Genomic DNA, 19,430 nt, shown 5'->3' on the forward strand with positions numbered 1-19,430 from the left:
TTTATTAACATGAGAATCTTTTGAATTCCTATTTCTGTTATAAAGATCATCAGCAATGTCATTCCAATATGGGCGTTAAAATCACCAAGTAGTATCATATACAGTCAGTCAATATTCTCTCCTACATGCTCAGTGTTACTCCCTCTAATATGACGGGCCGACCCAGTGGGGAGTTGCCATGTTTGATATCTACTTCAGTGGTGTGTACTGTATTGAATTTACCACCTTTAAGATCTTTGGCAATGACTTGTCTTCTTACTTTTAAAGAATATTCAATTTTGGTGATTAATGTTTATATTCCTCCCTGTTCTTCACCCTTCTCTCACAAGTGATGTTGGTCTGATCTGGAAACTTATTTTTATGAAATTGGGGTTAAATACCCTAGGGCATACAGTCAGGGCCAGAAATATTGGAAGAAAGATAACTGTTTTGGCAGTTGGCCTCCGTACACCACCACATTGAAGTTGAAAGGAAACACACCCGGATGGGAGTGAAGTCAGGACTTTCAGCTGTAATTCAAGGGGTTTGACAAAAGTGGGGCACTAGCCATTCAGGAAGTGCAGCCAGTGGCATACACCACCACCCCATCGTTGGTGGCTCATAAGTAATGGAACAAACCAACATAATTTCAAACTTAAGGATCGCCTTTAATACCTGGATGAAAATCCTTTGCTGTCAATGACTGCCTGAGGTCTGGAACCCATGGACATGAGTTTCCTCCCTCAAGATGCTTTGCCAGGCCTTTACTGCAGCTGCCTTCAGCTGCTGCTTGTTTGTGGGTCTTTCTGCCTTCAGTCTTGTCTTCGGTAAGTGAAAAGCATGCTCTATTGGGTTGAGATCAGGTGACTGACTTGGCCATTGAAGAACATCCCACTTCTTTGCCTTGAGAAACTCTTGGGTAGCTTTTGCTGTACGTTTTGGGTCATTATCCATCTGCAATATGAAGCGGCATCCTATCAGTTTGGCAGCATTCGGCTGAATCTGAGCAGAAAGTACAGCCCTGTTCACTTCAGAATTCATCCTGTTGCTTTTATCAGCAGGCAGGTCATCAATAAACACCAGTGACCCAGTTCGATTGGCAGCCATACACGTCCATGCCATAACATTGCCTCCACCATGTTTGACAGATGATGAGGTATGCTTTGGATCATGAGCTGTTCCTTTCCTTCTCCATACTTTTCTCTTCCCATCATTCTGGTACAAGTTAATCTTGGTTTCATCAGTCCAAAGAATCTTATTCCAGAACTGGGCAGGCTTTTTTAGGTGTTTGCTGTCAAAGGCTAATCTGGCCTTTCTGTTCTTGAGCGTTACCAGTGGTTTGCACCTTGTTGTGAAGCCTCTGTATTTACATTCATAAAGCCGTCTCTTGACTGTAGATGTTGACAGTGACATGCCTACCTCCTCAAGAGTGTTCTTGACCAGGCTAGATGTTGTGAAAGGGTTCCTCTTCACCATGAGCAGCATTCTGCGGTCATCCACTTTAGTTGTCTTCTGTGGTCTTCCAGGCCTTTTGCTGTTGCTGAGCTTGCCAGTTAATTCCTTCTTTTTCAGGATGTTCCAAACTGTTGTATTGGCCACTCCCAATGTTTTTGCTATCTCTCTGATGGTTTTATTTTGTTTCCTCGGCCTACTTTCACTCGCATGGACACCTCTTTGGACCTCATGTTGGGAGTTCCAGTGAACAGCTACCAAATGCAGATGTAACACCCAGAACCACCTCCAGGCCTTTTAACTGCTTGATTGGTCATGGGGTACCCAGGAAACAGGCCACGCCTGGCCATGCAGCTTCTTGTCAGCCATTCATTCCATTACTTATGAGCCACCAACGATGGGTGTGTGTGTATGGCACTGGCTGTCCTTCCTGAATGGTTAGTGCCCCACTTTTGTCAAACCCCTTGAATTACAGCTGAAAGTCCTGACTTCACTGCCATCTAGGTGTGTTTCCTTTCAACTTCAATGTGGTGGTGTACGGAGGCCAACTGCCAAAACTGTTACCTTTCTTCCAATATTTCTGGCCCTGACTGTATGCCCTAGGGTATTTAACCCCAATTTCATAAAAATAAGTTTCCAGATCAGACCAACATTACTTGTGATAGAAGGGTGAAGAACAGGGAGGAATATAAACATTAATCACCAAAATTGAATATTCTTTAAAAGTAAGAAGACAAGTCATTGCCAAAGATCTTAAAGGTGGTAAATTCAATACAGTACACACCACTGAAGTAGATATCAAACATGGCAACTCCCCACTGGGTCGGCCCGTCATATTAGAGGGAGTAACATTGAGCATGTAGGAGAGAATATTGGGCTGGGGATTATCTGGTTCAGAATAAAAAGGCATATTGAAAGGCTCAGCTACTCGAGGTGTGCCCAAACGAGGCAATATAAAAGGGGTAATCAGATCAATCATATCTGGTGAGGGGTCAGAAATTACCCCATCCTTATCTATTCCCCCCTTATTCTGATCAGACAAACCTAATCTGTGAACACTGATAACCTCTGCTTCAGAGCACGTCTCTTCCATAGTCTCAGTATCCACAATTTTCTGAGACTGCGTCTGCTTCTTATTACCAGATTCCTTACTTTTCGGAGTCCCTTCATTAAAATTAACTTTATGGCCAACTTGTTTGCCAGCTGCTTTAAACCTTTCCCCACTCAGGAGTAGGGTTATCACTCCATTCTTCAAGACACATCTGTCAGGATTCCTTTTGCCCCTGCTGAACTTCAAATGCTAAATCAAACACAGACAAGAGACTTTAGTCTACGGCTTTTAATCCATTACTTCAGTGGGTCATACAGATGCAAATTCTCAGAGAATCCTCTAAAGTTGGTAATTCACCACTACTTTCAACCAACAAATCAGCTGTATCTGGGCAACTAAGGGGTGTGTAACAATTAGTAGTTGGAAATTCAGCCAAGATATCTACTTGATCTAAAGTTTGGCATTGCACCAAAAAACTATCCAATTTGGTTTGTTTAAGAGGAGGAGAGTTGCTATTAGATACTTCACTGCCAAGCCTAACTTCTCTCTTCTTTTTTTTTGGCTTAGGGGCCATAATAACTACCTTATAAAGGTAATTATTCCAATACAATAATGTACCAAACCCCTCACAATCCTCCACTCTTCCACTTTCATGTTTGAAAGTAGGTCACTACAGCCAAAACAGTCACAGTAGGAATCACAGCCGACCAAACAATTCACAAAGTCCAAACTGACAACAAAACCTGTCTTTGATTTAAAAATCCCAGTACAAATATCAAGAATAAATTATTGATGGCATCAAAAACTCCCTCGGCTTATCTCCCCATAGTGTTCGAAGCCCCAGTAAGTTATCTTCACAGTAGTGAACAGAACATTGGTGAGACCAAATCCTGTGGATTGTTCTTCAGATGTTTCATGATGGGTCGTCATGCCACAGTATATTCCAATGTAATGTAGGGACTGCTTGGACTGGAGAAGCCTCTTGACGTAGGTAGCCTCCTGTGCAACGTCGAGTGCGACACCAAGTGCAACGCTAAGTGCGCACTTAGTGTCGCACTTGGCGCTTCGCCAAGGAACGTGCTGAGGTGCTGCCTCTGGCAGCCCCACCTTAAATACCTGGTGGGCAGGGACAGAGACAAACATAGGCTCAGGCGCCACAGGTGCGACAGCCTTTGGCCACTCCTTCCCCACAGACTCTTCCCAAGCTCCTTCCCCCGGTATGTATACAAACTTTGTCTTCAATTCTAAAAGAAAATATTTCATAATCCAAAGCTGTTCAATTTTTTTGGAACACCCCCCCCCCCCCAATGTTCCTTCGGGGGAAAAATGGTTTTTTTTTCTGATTTTTTTCTGTTTTTTTTCCAGGCCTTCACATCTCTAATTCAAATATTATATTTTGCAAATGATACAGGAACTCAAATTAGCAAAGAAAGTGTTCCAATATTACAGCAACACTCTTCTTGGTATAATATGGAGTCTGTGGTTTTTTACACTGGTCATACTTTACTGTTTGACCCACTGTGTTCCAAAGGTGCAAATTTGAACACAGATAAGACCACCGAATTAATAATAGATTGTGATTTGAGAGTCACTGAAAGTGTTTCTAGAGATCTATTTAAAATAATAGAACTAAAAAGGTTAACAAATACATTTTGAATCATCTCTACATATGGAGTGCACTGCTAATCTCTGCAATGTTCCAGGATAATAGTATATTGAAAACTAACTCTGATGATGAAATTAAGAATAAGAGTGTATTCAGATATCAGCAGAGTAAATGTTTAAATATTGGGCATATCTATGTGTGAAACAAATGGGTAGCAAATGGTAAAAAATGGACTCTTTCTCCTGTCTTTTGCAAAACAAACTTGACAGGTCAAATTCCTCATGATCCTCTCCTATATTTTATTAAACCACTGCTTTTTTCCTAGTGGTCTTTGCAATTTGCAGCATACAGAGTTTCTGATATATTTGAGAGAAGTAAAAACTCTCTGCTTAGTTCTTCCAATGGGTATTGTCAGTATGTTTTTGGCTTTGCAGTTTAGCTTTAATATGGATGTTTTTCATTTAGTAAAAAACATGAGAGACACCTCAGCTGGCACTAATTGGTTTATTTATTTTTAAAGAGGCACAGGAGTGCCCCTTTAGTTAAGATGAGTTGCAGAATAAAAACAAGAAAAGAAAAAGGTTCCACCATTTTAAGACTCAAAATTCTACTGCTTAGAAAAATGACACGTGTAGAGCTAATATTGTGAAACTTGGCATCCATGATCTAACTGATGAGCTCTGCAGTTGTGCTCAATTTCAAAGCAATCCATAAAAATTGCCACAGGGTACAGCAAATTAAAAGTGTTGAAAATTTTCACATTTGTACTTTTTACTCCAAGCTGTAGCTGAGCACATCATATCTGTCTTCCAAGTTTTGGTGAAAACTACTGATGTACTTTATTCAGGTTTGTTGAGGAGATACGCTTTTCATTGGTTTGGTGAAGTTCTGAGCAGCGGTTCAAACATTATTAAGGTTTTTCTGCCCCGTGAAGCTTATGGCAGCAACCGCTTTCAAAGTTATGTTGGGCATGCTCAGTTTCAGTCTGACATTAGAATGCTACCAGTACTCCAGTGTTTTGAGAGGAATTCCAAGGTTCCTGTCAGCATTTTGACAGTGGGGGAGGGGTAGCAGGAAACTGAGATAAAATGGAGGTAATTTTGAAGGCTGAGGGAATAACTTTCACTGATTGATAGATCACTGATGAAGAGGGGATAGGGAGGGAAAGCGTATGTTGGAATCCTGTGCAGACTTACTCAGAAGTAAGCCATTCTGACATGCAGGGTCATATCTATCCAGTTGTATACATCTACTCAGTTAATGACTTGTCAGTGTTTTGTTTTTCAGTTCCTGGGTGGGTGTTTTTTTCAGAACACTAATAATTTTTTTAATATACATTTTTATTGTGAGTTTCAACAAAACACAAACAACAAAGAAATTCGCAAGTATAACTACATGCTTTAAAGGCCTCAGTTCCAAATATTACAATATTCTAAAAATAGAAAAAAGAAAAGAAGAAATGGATTATACATAAACTTCAGTAAAAGCAGACCAAATATCCAAATATAAGGCCATTTGTGAGTGGCGCCTATATACCACTCTTTCAAATGTTGCTAGTATTGTTAGGTCTTCAATTCATTGCATTACAGGTGGTGTGCTTTTATCCTTTCAATGTTGTAATGTCAGTCTTTTAGCAGTCAAGAGGGCGCAAAAAATCCATTTACGCTGACCATGTTAGATTCCAAAAAGCAGGTAAATAATTTAAAAGAACATGTACATCAGGAAATATTAAAGAGCTTTCCAGTACAAAGTTTATCCATATGATATCTTCCACCCAAAAGGAGGCCACTATTGGGCATTTCCAAAACATATGAATACAAGAAACATTAGCTGTATTACACCTCCAATAATTAGCTGATTTAGACAAGCCTTTGTTTAAAGAGAAGTTGTGGCATCCAATAAACGGGAAACTTTTTTTTTTTTTTGCTGGATAAGGCATAACCAGAGGTCCATAGATAGATACAGATGCTAAGACAGCAGTCCACTGATTAGGCAAAATAGGACATTCCAATTCCCTACCTATTCCTGCTGTAGACCCTGTGTATCATACTTATTCACTGATAATAAGTATTTATAAACATGAATTATGGGTCGATGTACCTGGTCAGCCCGAATAAATGTTTCCAATGGCACAGGGGACTCCGAAGCACTGAAAGCAACTGGACTAAGTCTAGATTCTAACAAATGTTACAACTGCAAATACTGCCATTTAGCTGTTGCGGGTAAATCAAATTTATTTCACAAAGCTGAAAATGGCAAAAACTCATAATAAACACCCACTAATTGATCCAAAGTAAAAATAATCTTATCTCTCCAGGTGTGCTACAAGAACATTTTCTTTCCCATTTTTAAATCTGGATTTTCCCATAAAGTCAATTTCGCATGGGAAAATGGATCAAACTGTAAATTTCTCAACATTATACGCCACACTTCTCTGACCACCAAGATTGTGGGAAAAGTTGTGTCCACCTTAATATGCTGAGAACCTAATACCATCCATTTCAAGAGAGGCTCCAGACAGGAAGATTCCAAAACTAAGGTGGAAAATCAAATCTAAGTGGAAAAGACCAAAATTTAGTGCAGGACAGCAGATAGGCCCGATGGTATGTAGCAATATCTGGAAACCCAAGCCCACCTTCATTAATTAGAAGTTGCATCCTTTTCAAAGATATTCTTGGTGGAAATGAACCCCCAGAAAATCTCTGAGCCCCTAAGCTTTTGGAAATATTTGCCAGGTATAAATAAAGGAATCCCACATATAACATAAACAATTCTAGGTATAGTATTCATCTTAAATGTATTAACCTTACCCCACAGACTCAGCTTTAAAGATGCTCATCTATCTATCTATATCTTGTGAAATATCATTAATCAACTTACTTATATTTAACTTGATCATTTGAGAATTATCCCCAAATAAGTAATGAAATCTGGGCATCATCAAAATACCCAGTTAGTTAATACACTGGAGTATATCCTATCTCCAGTCGGCGTTATTTCTGACTTCGACCAATTAATTGAATAGCCTGACAATTCATCAAAAGTATTAATCAGTTTCAGCAAAGCTGGAACCGACAACTGAAGTTTCGAGATAAACAGCAAGAGATCATATGTATAAAGAATAATTTTAAATTCTAAGCCAGCATGTACAAAACCGTGAATGCTACTGTTTTGTCTAATAGCTCACGCCAGGGGTTCCAAACATAAATTGAATATTAGTGGGGAAAGTGGCATCCTTGTCTGGTGCCCCAGCCAAGTAGAAAAAAGCTGAAAATAGATTGTTGGTCATTACTCTGGCTTTCAAGGCTGAGTATAAAATTTTAACCCATCTCAAAAATTCTGTAGGAAAACCAAAATTAACTAATCAATGTGGTAAAAATAAATATCCAGTGGATTTTGTTAGAGGCCTTTTCCGCATCCAATGAAATGTTGGCCGCTATAATAATAAATTTCTTTTTTTTAAACCAGGGAAATTCCATGAGCAAAAACACTGTCAGTGTTTACAGGCAACAAATGGTTGTGGGGCAACTCACAGGAGGATTCCTTAGCCATACGTTAAAGCTCGCTTCATAAGGCAATACAGGACCAGGACAATGTGGGGCATCTTTGCTGGTCCCAGGCACTCCATCCTCCCATACTGGATTTGGGCCTGAAAGACCCAGGAAAAGTGTGGGTGCACGGAGGGTAAATTATAAGCACGCACAATTTGAGACATTGTGCAGTATCATTACTGATCACGGGACACATCTGTTAGGACATCAGCCTTAGCATCCAATGTCCTAGCCTTGTGGAACTTTAACCAACATGACATAGCCTTAACACTGGTCTTAAATTGACAAGTTTTTTGATCATTGAATTTTATTTAGGCATTTGAAGCCCTGGTCTTCAGCACATGTTCCCAGAACAGTCTCTAGTACAAATATATAAAACATAAGTTAAAATTAAGAATTCTTTCAAAACAATTTGACCAGATACAATCCAAATTAAAAAGGGGGGGGGGAATCTAAAAGGACTGGAAAAATAAAACGGTTTTTGAAAAGACAACTAACTCAGGTATAGGTGAACCTTCCTGGGGAGAGTTCCAAACTTGGTGTACCACCACAGAGAAGGCCCTATATCCAATCACCACCTGCCTCACCTCTGATAGTGGTGGGACCCATAGAAGAGTCTCCATGGCAGATCTTAATATGAAGGCAAGTTCATGTGGGAAGAGACAGTTTAGCTTCAATGATGTATACAGACCTGCACCAGCCTGATGAATCAAAGAATCAGCCTTACAAATATATTCTGCATAAACTATAGAAATGAGGCTTATGGCTTTTTCTAAATGCATTTTTGAGATGTCCACCCAGGAATCATAAAACTTGCAACAACTTTTTGTAATTTTTGTTTTCTTTCCAGTTGCCTTTGGCCTCTATTTTCCGAAGAAAGAATATCATGAGAATGTCTATCTTGAACAACCGGGGGGAACCCCCCTATTGCAGATCCATGCCTTGAAAGATTCTGAGGAGGAAGAGGTCTACTTTTGGTTATGCCCTCAACTCTACATCCCACGAGTGGGAACTAGGGACAATCTCTGGTTTCAAATCAGAGAGAAAACAGGACTTCTTTTTCTGAATAAGAGTCTGGAGAGAGAAGACTTCGATACACTGTGTAAGTCATGCAGATGAAGCCCTTGCTGTGGTGGAATAAATGGTATTGGATGTTGACCTTTATTTCCATCTGGTGGGATTGATCCAGCCACAGAAGCTTATCAGACTGATACAGCTTTTTCAGGGAGAGGAAAGCAGTCTAGAACCTTCTCATGTACAAAATAGTATTGGGAAAATATTGGAACAAACACTAAGAAGAGTAGTCTTGCAGCAAAAGCAACAAAAATTCCTGTTGGTACACGAAAGACTAACAGATTGTGGCATGGGTTCTCTAAATTAGGCTCTTGCCTATAAAAGTGTATGCCGCTGTAAGGCTACAATCTTATACACCCTTACCTGGGAGTAAGGCCCATTGAACTCAGTGGGCTTTACTTTTGAGTAGACATATATAGGATTGCACTGTAAATGTGTTAGTTTTAAAGATGCCACAGCAAGAAAAAAATCATTTGTAATAGGATTATTCTGTTTTGCATTAGAGCTTTAGCTTGGAATACAGTAGAAAACCTACACCAGATTAATTTATGAAGATAAAAGAAATGGCAGGCCTTAAGTGGTCCTTGAAAATAGCTGTGTATTATATGAAGATTGCCCAAAGCATTGCAACATGGCCTTCATTTGTCCTACTCTGGGACATTGGTTAAAACAATTCACTCAGATGGTACACCTGAGTGAGTTGTTTTAACTGATTCTTGGGACACACATATTTTGGAGCTGCTCCTCCCCATTGAAAACCAGAAGTTAGTTTCATGCTTTCTTTTTTCTCATGCTTGTGTTCCCTGGTGACTTGAATCCCCAGAGAAGCTGGGTAAAGGTAGAACAGAAGATATTGTTTTGTTTTTTGCTTAAACGTTATACTGTTGGTGTGATGGACTTACAAGGGAAGGCTTCACTGGGATCTAGTATTGCAGTTGACAAAATGGAAGGCTATGACTGGCTGTTCTGAGTTAAGAGTTGCACCCTCCCAAATCAGTGCCTGATTTTCAAACTTAGTTACACTCTTATCTGTCAGAAACCAGATTTTTAAAAAAAAAATCTTGCAGAGAAGAATGGCCAGCAGAATAGTAAAATCATGCTGCTGTGCACTCTTAAGTGTACATTTATCTTTTCTGTAAGAAATGTGAAGCCCACAGCACTTAATGGAATGTAAGGAAAGTGAAACATGAACAACTTTTATAATGGGTAATAGGAAATTACCAGGTGGGCCTACCTGGACAGAATGATAGATGATGGTGAATTGCTAAAATGAGGACTCTTTGAATGTTGGTTGTAATATTTTTCCCTTTTTCCAATAGTTGCAGGGAGTTGGGTACCAATGCCAAAGCTCATACTCCAGGTTTTCCTCTCATCCCAACCTTTCCAAGGGAACGAATGCCAAGAATCATACACCAAGGCATTGGCAATGCTCTCTATCATCAACGCAACCTTGCCAGCTTGTAATTCTGCAAAGGCAAGCCAGTTATGTTTTGCTGATATGGACCTGTCGTTTCACATCAAGGAAAACAAACCACCAGGAGCATTTCATCAACTCCAGTCATTCTCTCTACAACACCAGTGCCACAATGCAAGCATTTCCTATGAGGTGATAGCAGGTAAAGCAACAGTTTATCCAGTTGGCACATAGAGCCCATTTCTGTATACAAATTTTTATTTTATTGCAGGAGTGGCTACATGCAGCCCCCGCTGCCCCCCCTCAAAATAGTAAAAAAATAAATAAATTTTAAGTCATCTGGAAAGGCCATTTTGACCCTTTAAGTGCTCCATAGCTACCGTGAAGCAACATTTTTGGCTTGTCTGTAACCTCACTTAAAAATTATTATTATTTCCAGTGCTGGAGGAGGGGCAGAAGTGCAGCCCACAGTGTGTGTGTGTGTGTGTGTGTGTTGGGGGAGGGAATGCCCCCCCAAGACCTCATGAAGATTTATATATATATATATATATATATATATATATATATGTATGCGCCACTCCACATCAAAAGATTTTGGAGCGGTGAACAGCAAGGCTAAAAGAATAAAACACCATGTTAAAACAATTAAAACATTTTAAAAGAAACAAGTTCCTATAAGTCTGAATGTAGTAAACTTCAGCTGGTCACTCAAGGAAGGCTTCCCGAAAGAACAATGTCTTCAGGAGGCACTGGAAGGAAGACAACGTTGGCACCCGCCTGACCTCCAAAGGCAGGGAGTTCCACAGGAAGGGGGCCACCACACTGAAGCCTCTTTTCCTGGTGTACTCCAACAGGGCCAGGGTCCATTTGGAGCCACGAGGAGCATGCCCTCTGATGACCTCAGTGACCGGGCAGGTTGGTAAGGCAGGAGACATTCTCTCAGGTATCCTGGTCCCAAGTTGTTTAGGGCTTTGTACACTAGTACTAATACCTTAAACCTGGCCCAGTAGTGAATAGGTAGCCAGTTTCCCACTCCTGTTTTGTTGGGTTGCTGACACAGCTGTTAGGATATATTTCCACCACCACCACCCCCGCCTCCGAGCAGGTACTAGAAGCCTGGGTTTTGCAAGCTTTCCTTGGAACTACTCAAAATTCTCACCCCATTCGTAGCCACCACTTTTGTTGGCTGGAGGGCAGTACTGCAACTATTAGCTCAGGAGAGGTCAGGTGGCTCAGGATTCCATCAGATCATAAAAAGCTTCCTATGTTGGGCTTCCTTCTCAGTTTGTAACTCATTGCTCAAGCACAGACTGAGCTACAGGCTATCTTTACACGAGGCGTTTATAGCGCACTCGTGACTGACCATCCATGAAAGTTTGCGGGTCCATTACATGATGCTGTTGTCATCCAGGGCCCCTCCTGCACTATCCCCTGCAAAAAGTGTAGTAAAAAAATATAAGGGCACAATCCTATTATAAAACAATGCATCATTTAAACTAGTAAATGGTTGGGAAAAGCCAGAGTAAAACAAATAAGTTCTTAATAATGGTTGAAAGCACATGATTTTCTGAGGGAGGGCGCCACCACAAAGATGGGACCCTGGAGGATTTGGCACATACAGCAAGACCTCCCCTGAGGATTGCAGTGGTCTAACGGGTCTATATAGAAGGAAACAATGTTTGAGGTAACCTGGTCCTAAGTTGTTTAGAGCTACGAATGCAATTACAATTAAACACAAACATATACACACACACAGTGTAATTCAATTTTATTTTTTTATTTATAATGGCTGTGATCCTATTATGCCCCATTTCCCCAGTTTACGCAGGCTTGGAGGTGTTGTTTCAGCAGTGATTCAGCAGACCTGAGAACTTGCATAGGAGCTGGAGATTCCACCCCTTCTTGGCTCTCAACCAGGCCCTGATCCAGCTACTGTTTTGTTAGTGAAGTAATGACAAATAGATACTCTTTTTTCTGTGTTCCAGATGAAGGTCTGCCATTTTATTACAATGACGACACCACAAGTATTAGAGTGACACAGCCTCTGGATCGGGAGGAACGAGAAAAGTATGACCTGATTGCTAAATGTACAGTGAGGGAAGGTTCCACGGAGATTTCCAAGGAGGTGCCTTTACTTGTAAATATATATGATGAAGATGACATGCCCCCCTTCTTACGTAATGGTACCAGCACAACAGATGCTGTGGTGGAGTTCAGTAGGAAAGAGGTAATGTTCCACGAGGGTGTAATGAGCTACTGTGCCTTGTTGGTGATATACAGTTGGGGTTGGCAGAAGGTAAATCTCTAGATGTTTTGGACTTCAACTCCCAGTGTTTCTAACTATTGGGTATGCTGGCAGGGACTTCTGCGAGTTGACGTCCCAAACATCTGGAGATCTTCCTTCTCCCCACCCTGATACAGATTTCTGTTGAGCATGGGTATCTTGTCAACTTTGCACCTCTTCCCACAATGTTTTCACTGGCAGGTTCATGTTTGAAGTGTTCTTATAAGTTCATACATTCGGAAATGTGAAGTTGGAGTTGGTTATCCACATATACTTACTGTACTAGAATCTGGTATGAATCTAGAATTCTGCTCATGGATCTATCCTAGAAGAATTATGTGCACAACGGATTTCAGTGAAACATTTCCACTTGAATGGAGCATTTTCAAAAGCTACCCATGAATGCAAAATGTTATGATTGATCCTGACATTGAGCACCCATTTGCTCTAAGAGTGAATTTGATGCTTGTCAGTTTGGAAGTTAAATGGGACTACCACCTCCCTCCACAAAAACAGCATGGTTTTTGCATACTCAGAGGACTCCTCAGGTATTTAGAAGTATATAAGGTTGCAAATCAAAAATATTTTTAAGCCCCCAAAATGACCCTGTGAGCTTCAAAGACCTATGGAAAGTTGAGGGCAGAGGGATAAGAAAAATTTGAGTAATCTCTCATTGTCTGGAGAGGGAAGTTCCAGGTTTGCATGATTGCAGTGGCCAACCAGTTGCCCACGGTAAACCCCCAAGCAGGACATGAGCGCAAAAGCACCCTCCTGCCCATGTTCCCCAGCAACTGATGTGCATAGGCATACTGCCTCTGATACTGGAGGTAGCATATGGCCATCAGGACTTATAAATCCCTATTACTCTTATGAGAATGAAATGTGCTACATGGGATTATTGGTCCCCCCCCCATTTGATTTCAGTGAGCACAGGTAAAGAAGCTTATGTAAATATAAGAAAGCACACTATGTAGTCCAGTTTGACATTACTGGTGACTCTGGTATGTATGGAAATTGCCATATAGCAGAGACTTGCTGTGTTCTTAAGGGCTCTTTGGTTCCCTGGAAGCTTATCAAGGGTTCCCGAGTGAGGAAGATCAGTAATGATGTACAGCCAGTGTGGTGTAGTGGCTAGAGTGTTGGACTGGGAGTGAGGCGATCCGGGTTCTAGTCCCCACTTGGCCATGGAAGCTCACTGGGTGACTTTGGGCCAGTCACAGACTCTCAGCCCAATCTACCTCACAGCGTCGTTGTTGTGAGGATAAAATGGAAAGGAGAAGGATTATGTACGCCACCTTGAGTTCCTTAAGGAGGAAAAAAAGGTGGGATATAAATGTAATAGATAAATAAAAAAGATTAATAAAATGATGGACTGGCTTCCCTGAAAAAGAGCTTGACCAATAATGTTTGCCACTATTGCCTTCAGTTTATCACATCGTTCTGCAGCCACAGGAGGGTGTTAGGTGTGTCCTAGGCCACACTCTCACAGCACAATCCAGTGCGTGCTTACTCAGAAGCAAGTCTCACTATATACAGTGGGGCTTATTCTAGATAAGTATGCATGGGATTGCAGCCTCAGTTTGTGTTGAGTGATGGATGAGGCCCACCATACCTGGCCAGTAAATTATCTGGGTGTGCAGTCTCAAACTTTCTATGGAAGACTCTGGGACATGCACAGGTTCCATGGCAGATGTGCAAAGATCCTTTGGGAGACATCAGTGTGGAAAGGTTCACTAAAAGCAGGAATACTGCCCCCTACAAAGTTTAAAGTCTTGGGAGTATTCATGGGAAAATACTTTTAAAGGGTTTATAAATTAGTTAAATTCCCACTTTTGTCTACTACCACAATTATGTGTAGTTGTTCTTATAAAAGAAGTCCCGTTATTGTTAGCAGAGGTTTCAGCATACCCATTCATTGTAATACTCAATAAAATTAAAGAGCTATCTATTTACTACCCTTGTCATATTGGAGATTTTCTTCAGAAACTCATATAACAACAAGAAAAGGCAGACTCCAGAAGGGAAAATGTGGCCCATAACATAACCATATGAGTGGGACATTTCTCACTCAAACTTCCATCTCTCTTTGCTTCTTCTGTGGCCTCAGTGGGCAGATACAGTGGATCATTTACCAAATGGTAGTAAGTCATTGCATGCATGTAACCACTCAGTAGGCTGTTTGTCTGTATCATCCTGCCAAGTATTAAGGAGAATTTTCCATGCAACTGTGAGGTATAATGGTCATCTATATCCACCAACAGTCTTAAACTATCCAGAATGTGGTACTCTGCAGTATTTCTTGAAGGCCAGAAAGTACGTCCAAAGCACTACACATACATTGGGTTCCTCCTGTGCAAGCACCAGGTCATTACTGACCCCTAGTGGGATGCCGCTTGCACTGGCGTTTTCATGGCAGATTATAGTGGGGTGTTTGCCATTGCCTTCGCCAGTTGTGACTACTTTTCCCTCAGCAAGCTGAGTACTCATTTTACTGACCTTGGAAGGATGGAAGGCTGAGTCAACCTGAGTTGGCTACCCAAGACCCGGCTTCTGCTGGGATCGAACTCAGGTCGTGGGGAGAGTTTCGGTTGCACTACTGCCACCTACCACTCTGTGCCACACGAAGCTCTCACCTACATTACTGTGCTGTAATCCTTACAACAAGCCTGTAAGGTGGGCCAGTATTATTATCCCCATATTGCAGATGGGGGGCAGAGGCTGAGAGAGATTAGCTTCTTAAGGCCAGCCAAATGAGTTCATGGCAGAAGCAATTACTTCCTGATTTGTAGCTTAGTCTTTTAGCCACTGTGTGACACCAGCGCTGAACATTCAGTGCCATGAAAAACCTGTCATCTGTCTTCAGCATTAAAATGCTACAACATGCCCTTGCTGCCACAGAATAATATGGCTGTTGTTTTGGAATCTGCATTTATATATCTTTATAACGTTCTGTCTTTGGAAGAACACACAGACATGAGTCCTTCATAAAGAGCAGTTATGTAGGAGCTCTCTTTAATACTGCTTTGCATTTATGTAAAAAAAAAAAAGTCCAAGAGATGTATCATGACACACATAATTTCTTTTAATACAGTTTTGAATGATAGGTATGTTTGTTTCCCAGGTGAGTTATTTCTCTGGCCGCTAGATTTTGCTGAAGAGGAGTTTACCATTTTTGAATGTTTGCTGCCACCAACAGGCCAGAATCACGTTTTTTTTCTTTCTTTCTATCCCCAGCCAGCGCTTGATGGGTTGTGCTCATTCAGTCCTTTAAATTGATACAAAATACATAATTTCAGACCACTTTCACAGAGTTGTATGAAAAAGAAGATAATAAACATAACAGATAATTTACAGTCACTAACTGTAAAGCAAAAGTATTATATCATTCCCTCTAATAGCAAATTCCGGTGGTTGAATGCCAGTAGCAGTGGAGCTAGAACCAGGCCACTAAGAAACAAGACGGAGGTGTCAGGAGGCTTAGGTGAACCCCAACGTATGCACAAGTGTTAAGACATTTTTTAACAAACCCAATGGGGGTTCCCCACAACAAAGCAATCAACTGAGGATTGAGCAAACTTCCAGGAGTCATGGAACATTGAGTGTCAGTTGAAAAAGAAAACAGAAAACTGGAGTTGGGGAGAGTAAATTGGCCTGCTTGAGCCTCTTGTGGCTGATACGATCCTGGAGGAGAACATGGCCGGCTGGAACACTAAACAGGAGCACATCTGTGATGTAGGAGAGGATACATTACAACATTTTGTTACAGGTCCCAGTTCTGTACACTAAAGAGGAGCATGCACCTTTACTCATACATGCATGCTGCTCTTTGAAGATTACCTATATAGGAGTACTTAATGGAGGTTGGGTTTTTGCTTGCTTAAAGGACATATGGGGTTGGGGGGTGGAAATTGGGCAAGAGAGGAAAAATGTATATTTGGATCGTGTTCCCCTTCCCCCAATAATAATTCATATTTGAAGCTCAGAAGCAGTATGCCTCTGTATACCAGTGACTGGAAAACACAGACAGGAGGGTCCTGTTTATGGGCTTGCCAAAAGCATTTGGTTGGCCATGATGAGAACAGAATGCTAGACTAGATAGGCCTTTGATCTAATTCAGCTTGGCTCTTCTTATATTCTTAACTATATGTGGAGTTACCAGAGCCAAGAAGCAGCAATGTTCTCTAGAGCCCAGAAATGCCTGCTGTTGCCATTCTGCTGGGCAGGGTCAACCCTACCATTAGGCAGGGTGAGGTTGCCTGTCTCAGACAGCATTTTTTTGGGTGATGTTAACAGGACAGAAAATTAGTATAGTATCTGTGATTTATTATATTTTTACTAGCATGGCAGTGGGGCATTTGGATTCTCTGAGGCACAAAAATGTCTTAGGTAATTTCTTTACTGCTAAGTCTGATTGACTTAATGAAGACGATAACTGGAAGAGTGCTTCCTAGGCTGGCCATTAGAGGTGTTGACTTAGAACATCACAGAGGGCAAGCTACAAGAGGATTAAGAAAACTGATAGATACTCTATTCATGCAATGGGCTCAAGTTTCAGGAAGCCAGATTCCAGCTGAACATCAGGAAAAACTTCCTGACTGTTTGAGCAATATGATAATGGAACCAATTACCTAAGGAGGTGGTGGGCTCTCCCACACTGGAGGCATTCAAGATGAGGCTGGACAGCCACCTGTCAGGGATGCTTTGACCTGGATTCCTGCATTGAGCAGGGGGTTGGACTAGATGGCCATGTAGGCCCCTTCCAACCCTACTATTCTATGATTCTAATGACCAGTTCATGATAGTTGAACCTTTCTCCCACAGGTGGCCACTGTCCTCAAAGCTTGAAAAAAGCAAATATGGTGAATCAATATGCAATAGAAGTTTCAGATGACCTTATTTGATGTGATAATTATCATTGCCTTGTTAAAAACATGATCTTGTAAATCTGTTCTACAATGAAGTACCTTTCATCAAATTTTTCAAGCTAAGGTAATGTTTAAGTGCCAAGCTGGAAATGCGCATTGTGACTACAAACAATTGTTCTCCACCCCATTCTCTTAAAGGGCACCATCCTAGCAGCACTGATGGTCTATGATGCAGACACGACCCCCATTTTCCCTTTAGAGAGTAGCAGGAAGAAGTACACTGGCACCATAAGTTCATCTGATCCATGGATAAGGGAAACATTTCGAGTGGAGCATAACTTCCATGAGATCTATTTCATCCCAAATGGCAGCCAAGTGAGGGGAACACGACATGAATACAGTAAGTTTATGTGCATCCTTATTACCGAAGGAAAAGGAGTATGCTTACAAAACAATAAGTGCTACTTTTAGCTGCCTCATCTATTGTTTGAATCCTTCATTGGAGGAGTGAGATAATAAATCATAATATCAGACATGAGGAAAAAAATGTCATGAGACAGCGGTGCCCAGTGCTCACACAGATAATAAGGATACTAATGTTACAGTAATTTTAATACAGTAAACTTTCAACTAATAGGGGCAGTATAAAATAATGATAGATAATGTACATGACTAATGGCCTTGGGTTGAATCCAGATTTACTCATACTTTGAGTAGACCCATTGAAATCAATAGAACTTCAGTTAGTCATGACTGACATAAATCCCATTCATTTCAGTAAACCTACTCTCAAGTATGACTAAATCTGGATCCAACCCCTTGGATGGAAATATACCTTGCCATGTCTATCAAGAGGATGGGATCTGTTTGAGCACTGCCGTATGCTCAGTGGCCTGGATGAGCACTGCAGTGTGTTTTATCCACATTGAGATGCCAGTCAGAGACACATGTGGATCGTCCTTACTGATTTGGGGCAACAGTATCCATCCTCAATTTTGTAATACCATGTCAGTGGTAAAGTAGATTTTCAAAAGAAACCCAGAATGTCATCCAGTGACTGAGTCTTGTTGCTTTGGAAGGCAAGATTACGCAAATACAAGACCAAAGCCAACCATGGGAAAGTGCCAGACATGCTTGAAAATCTTTGTCTTCTATTGCCAACAATGGAATGTGCTCACACTACACTGTTTCAGAGTCTTTAGTTTCAGTTCAGTTGTTGGCCTAAGTCCTGGTGTCTTTAATAAATTATCCTAAAATAAGGTAAAAGAACTCGAGTGTAGTATTATTTTAAAACTCAGGATGGTTTAGACTATTTTCAAATTCCCTGAGACAGGATCAACTGTCCTCAATATATATATGGTGACAGGTAGCCAAGAGCTTTTAACTGCAGCCATTTTGGAATGTAATGTGACTCTAGCATATGTCTTTTCACATCCTTGCAATGAATGGCAGTACTGCTCATTCTATATACAAATTTAATAATGGGTTCGGTTCAAATGTCACAATCCCATGCCAACAAACCATGATTATCTGACCAAGAACAAACCTTGTGCCTATGTTCTACCTCCTGTTATACATGAGATCATAAATACAAGGAGTTCTGGCCTGTCAGGCCAAGTTATGCCATCCTTTGCGTCTCTAGGATTTCCCATGGCACCTGATTAGAAAGGTCCAAGGGGGGGATGGATGAAGAAAGCATTGCAGCAGCGCATCACTCTCTCTCTCTTCCTATTTCAGTCCAAGTATGACAGGGAAGAGGGTATGTGTCCTAGGATGGAGCCTGTAACTGGCCCTGGGAAAATAGTTCCTGTTATTTCCCCCTCATGGACATGCTTAGTGGTGGTTTTACTTTTTTTACAGAACAGAACTGTACATTGCAGCATGCCTGTGCCAAAGTTTCCCCATTAGCAACTTCCTCTCTAAGGCTTTTTTCACATGGAGCTTTTATCTGCGATTGAGATTGCTCCTTCACGGAAGTTTGCGGGCTCTTTACATGACGCCATGATCATTCAAGGTGTCTCCCGCACTAAATGCCCTTTGTTCCATTTTTAAATAAATCGCAGATAATGAGCAATCCAAATTACCCCACTGTGTTCCACTTCAGTTTCCTCCATGAAAAGACTAAAAGCGGCAAGAAGAGGAGCAGGATCAATG

At 41.1% G+C, this 19,430-nt stretch overlaps 1 protein-coding gene across 2 annotated transcripts in view; it reads left to right on the top strand.

Moving 5' to 3' along the window:
* RET (ret proto-oncogene) overlaps window positions 1–19,430 on the top strand; it is a 204,258-nt gene that overhangs the window by 106,514 nt on the left and 78,314 nt on the right. For both annotated transcript variants that reach the window (XM_084845256.1, XM_084845255.1), the window contains exons 2-5: window positions 8,490–8,741; window positions 10,033–10,329; window positions 12,113–12,354; window positions 17,475–17,676. In XM_084845256.1, the coding sequence (XP_084701382.1) occupies window positions 8,490–8,741; window positions 10,033–10,329; window positions 12,113–12,354; window positions 17,475–17,676 (993 nt within the window). The remainder of the gene's footprint in view (window positions 1–8,489; window positions 8,742–10,032; window positions 10,330–12,112; window positions 12,355–17,474; window positions 17,677–19,430) is intronic.

Source organism: Heloderma suspectum, chromosome 3, assembly GCF_057233095.1.
Source record: "Heloderma suspectum isolate Gila_16-S chromosome 3, 16-S_ref, whole genome shotgun sequence".
Classification (NCBI taxonomy): domain Eukaryota; kingdom Metazoa; phylum Chordata; class Lepidosauria; order Squamata; family Helodermatidae; genus Heloderma; species Heloderma suspectum.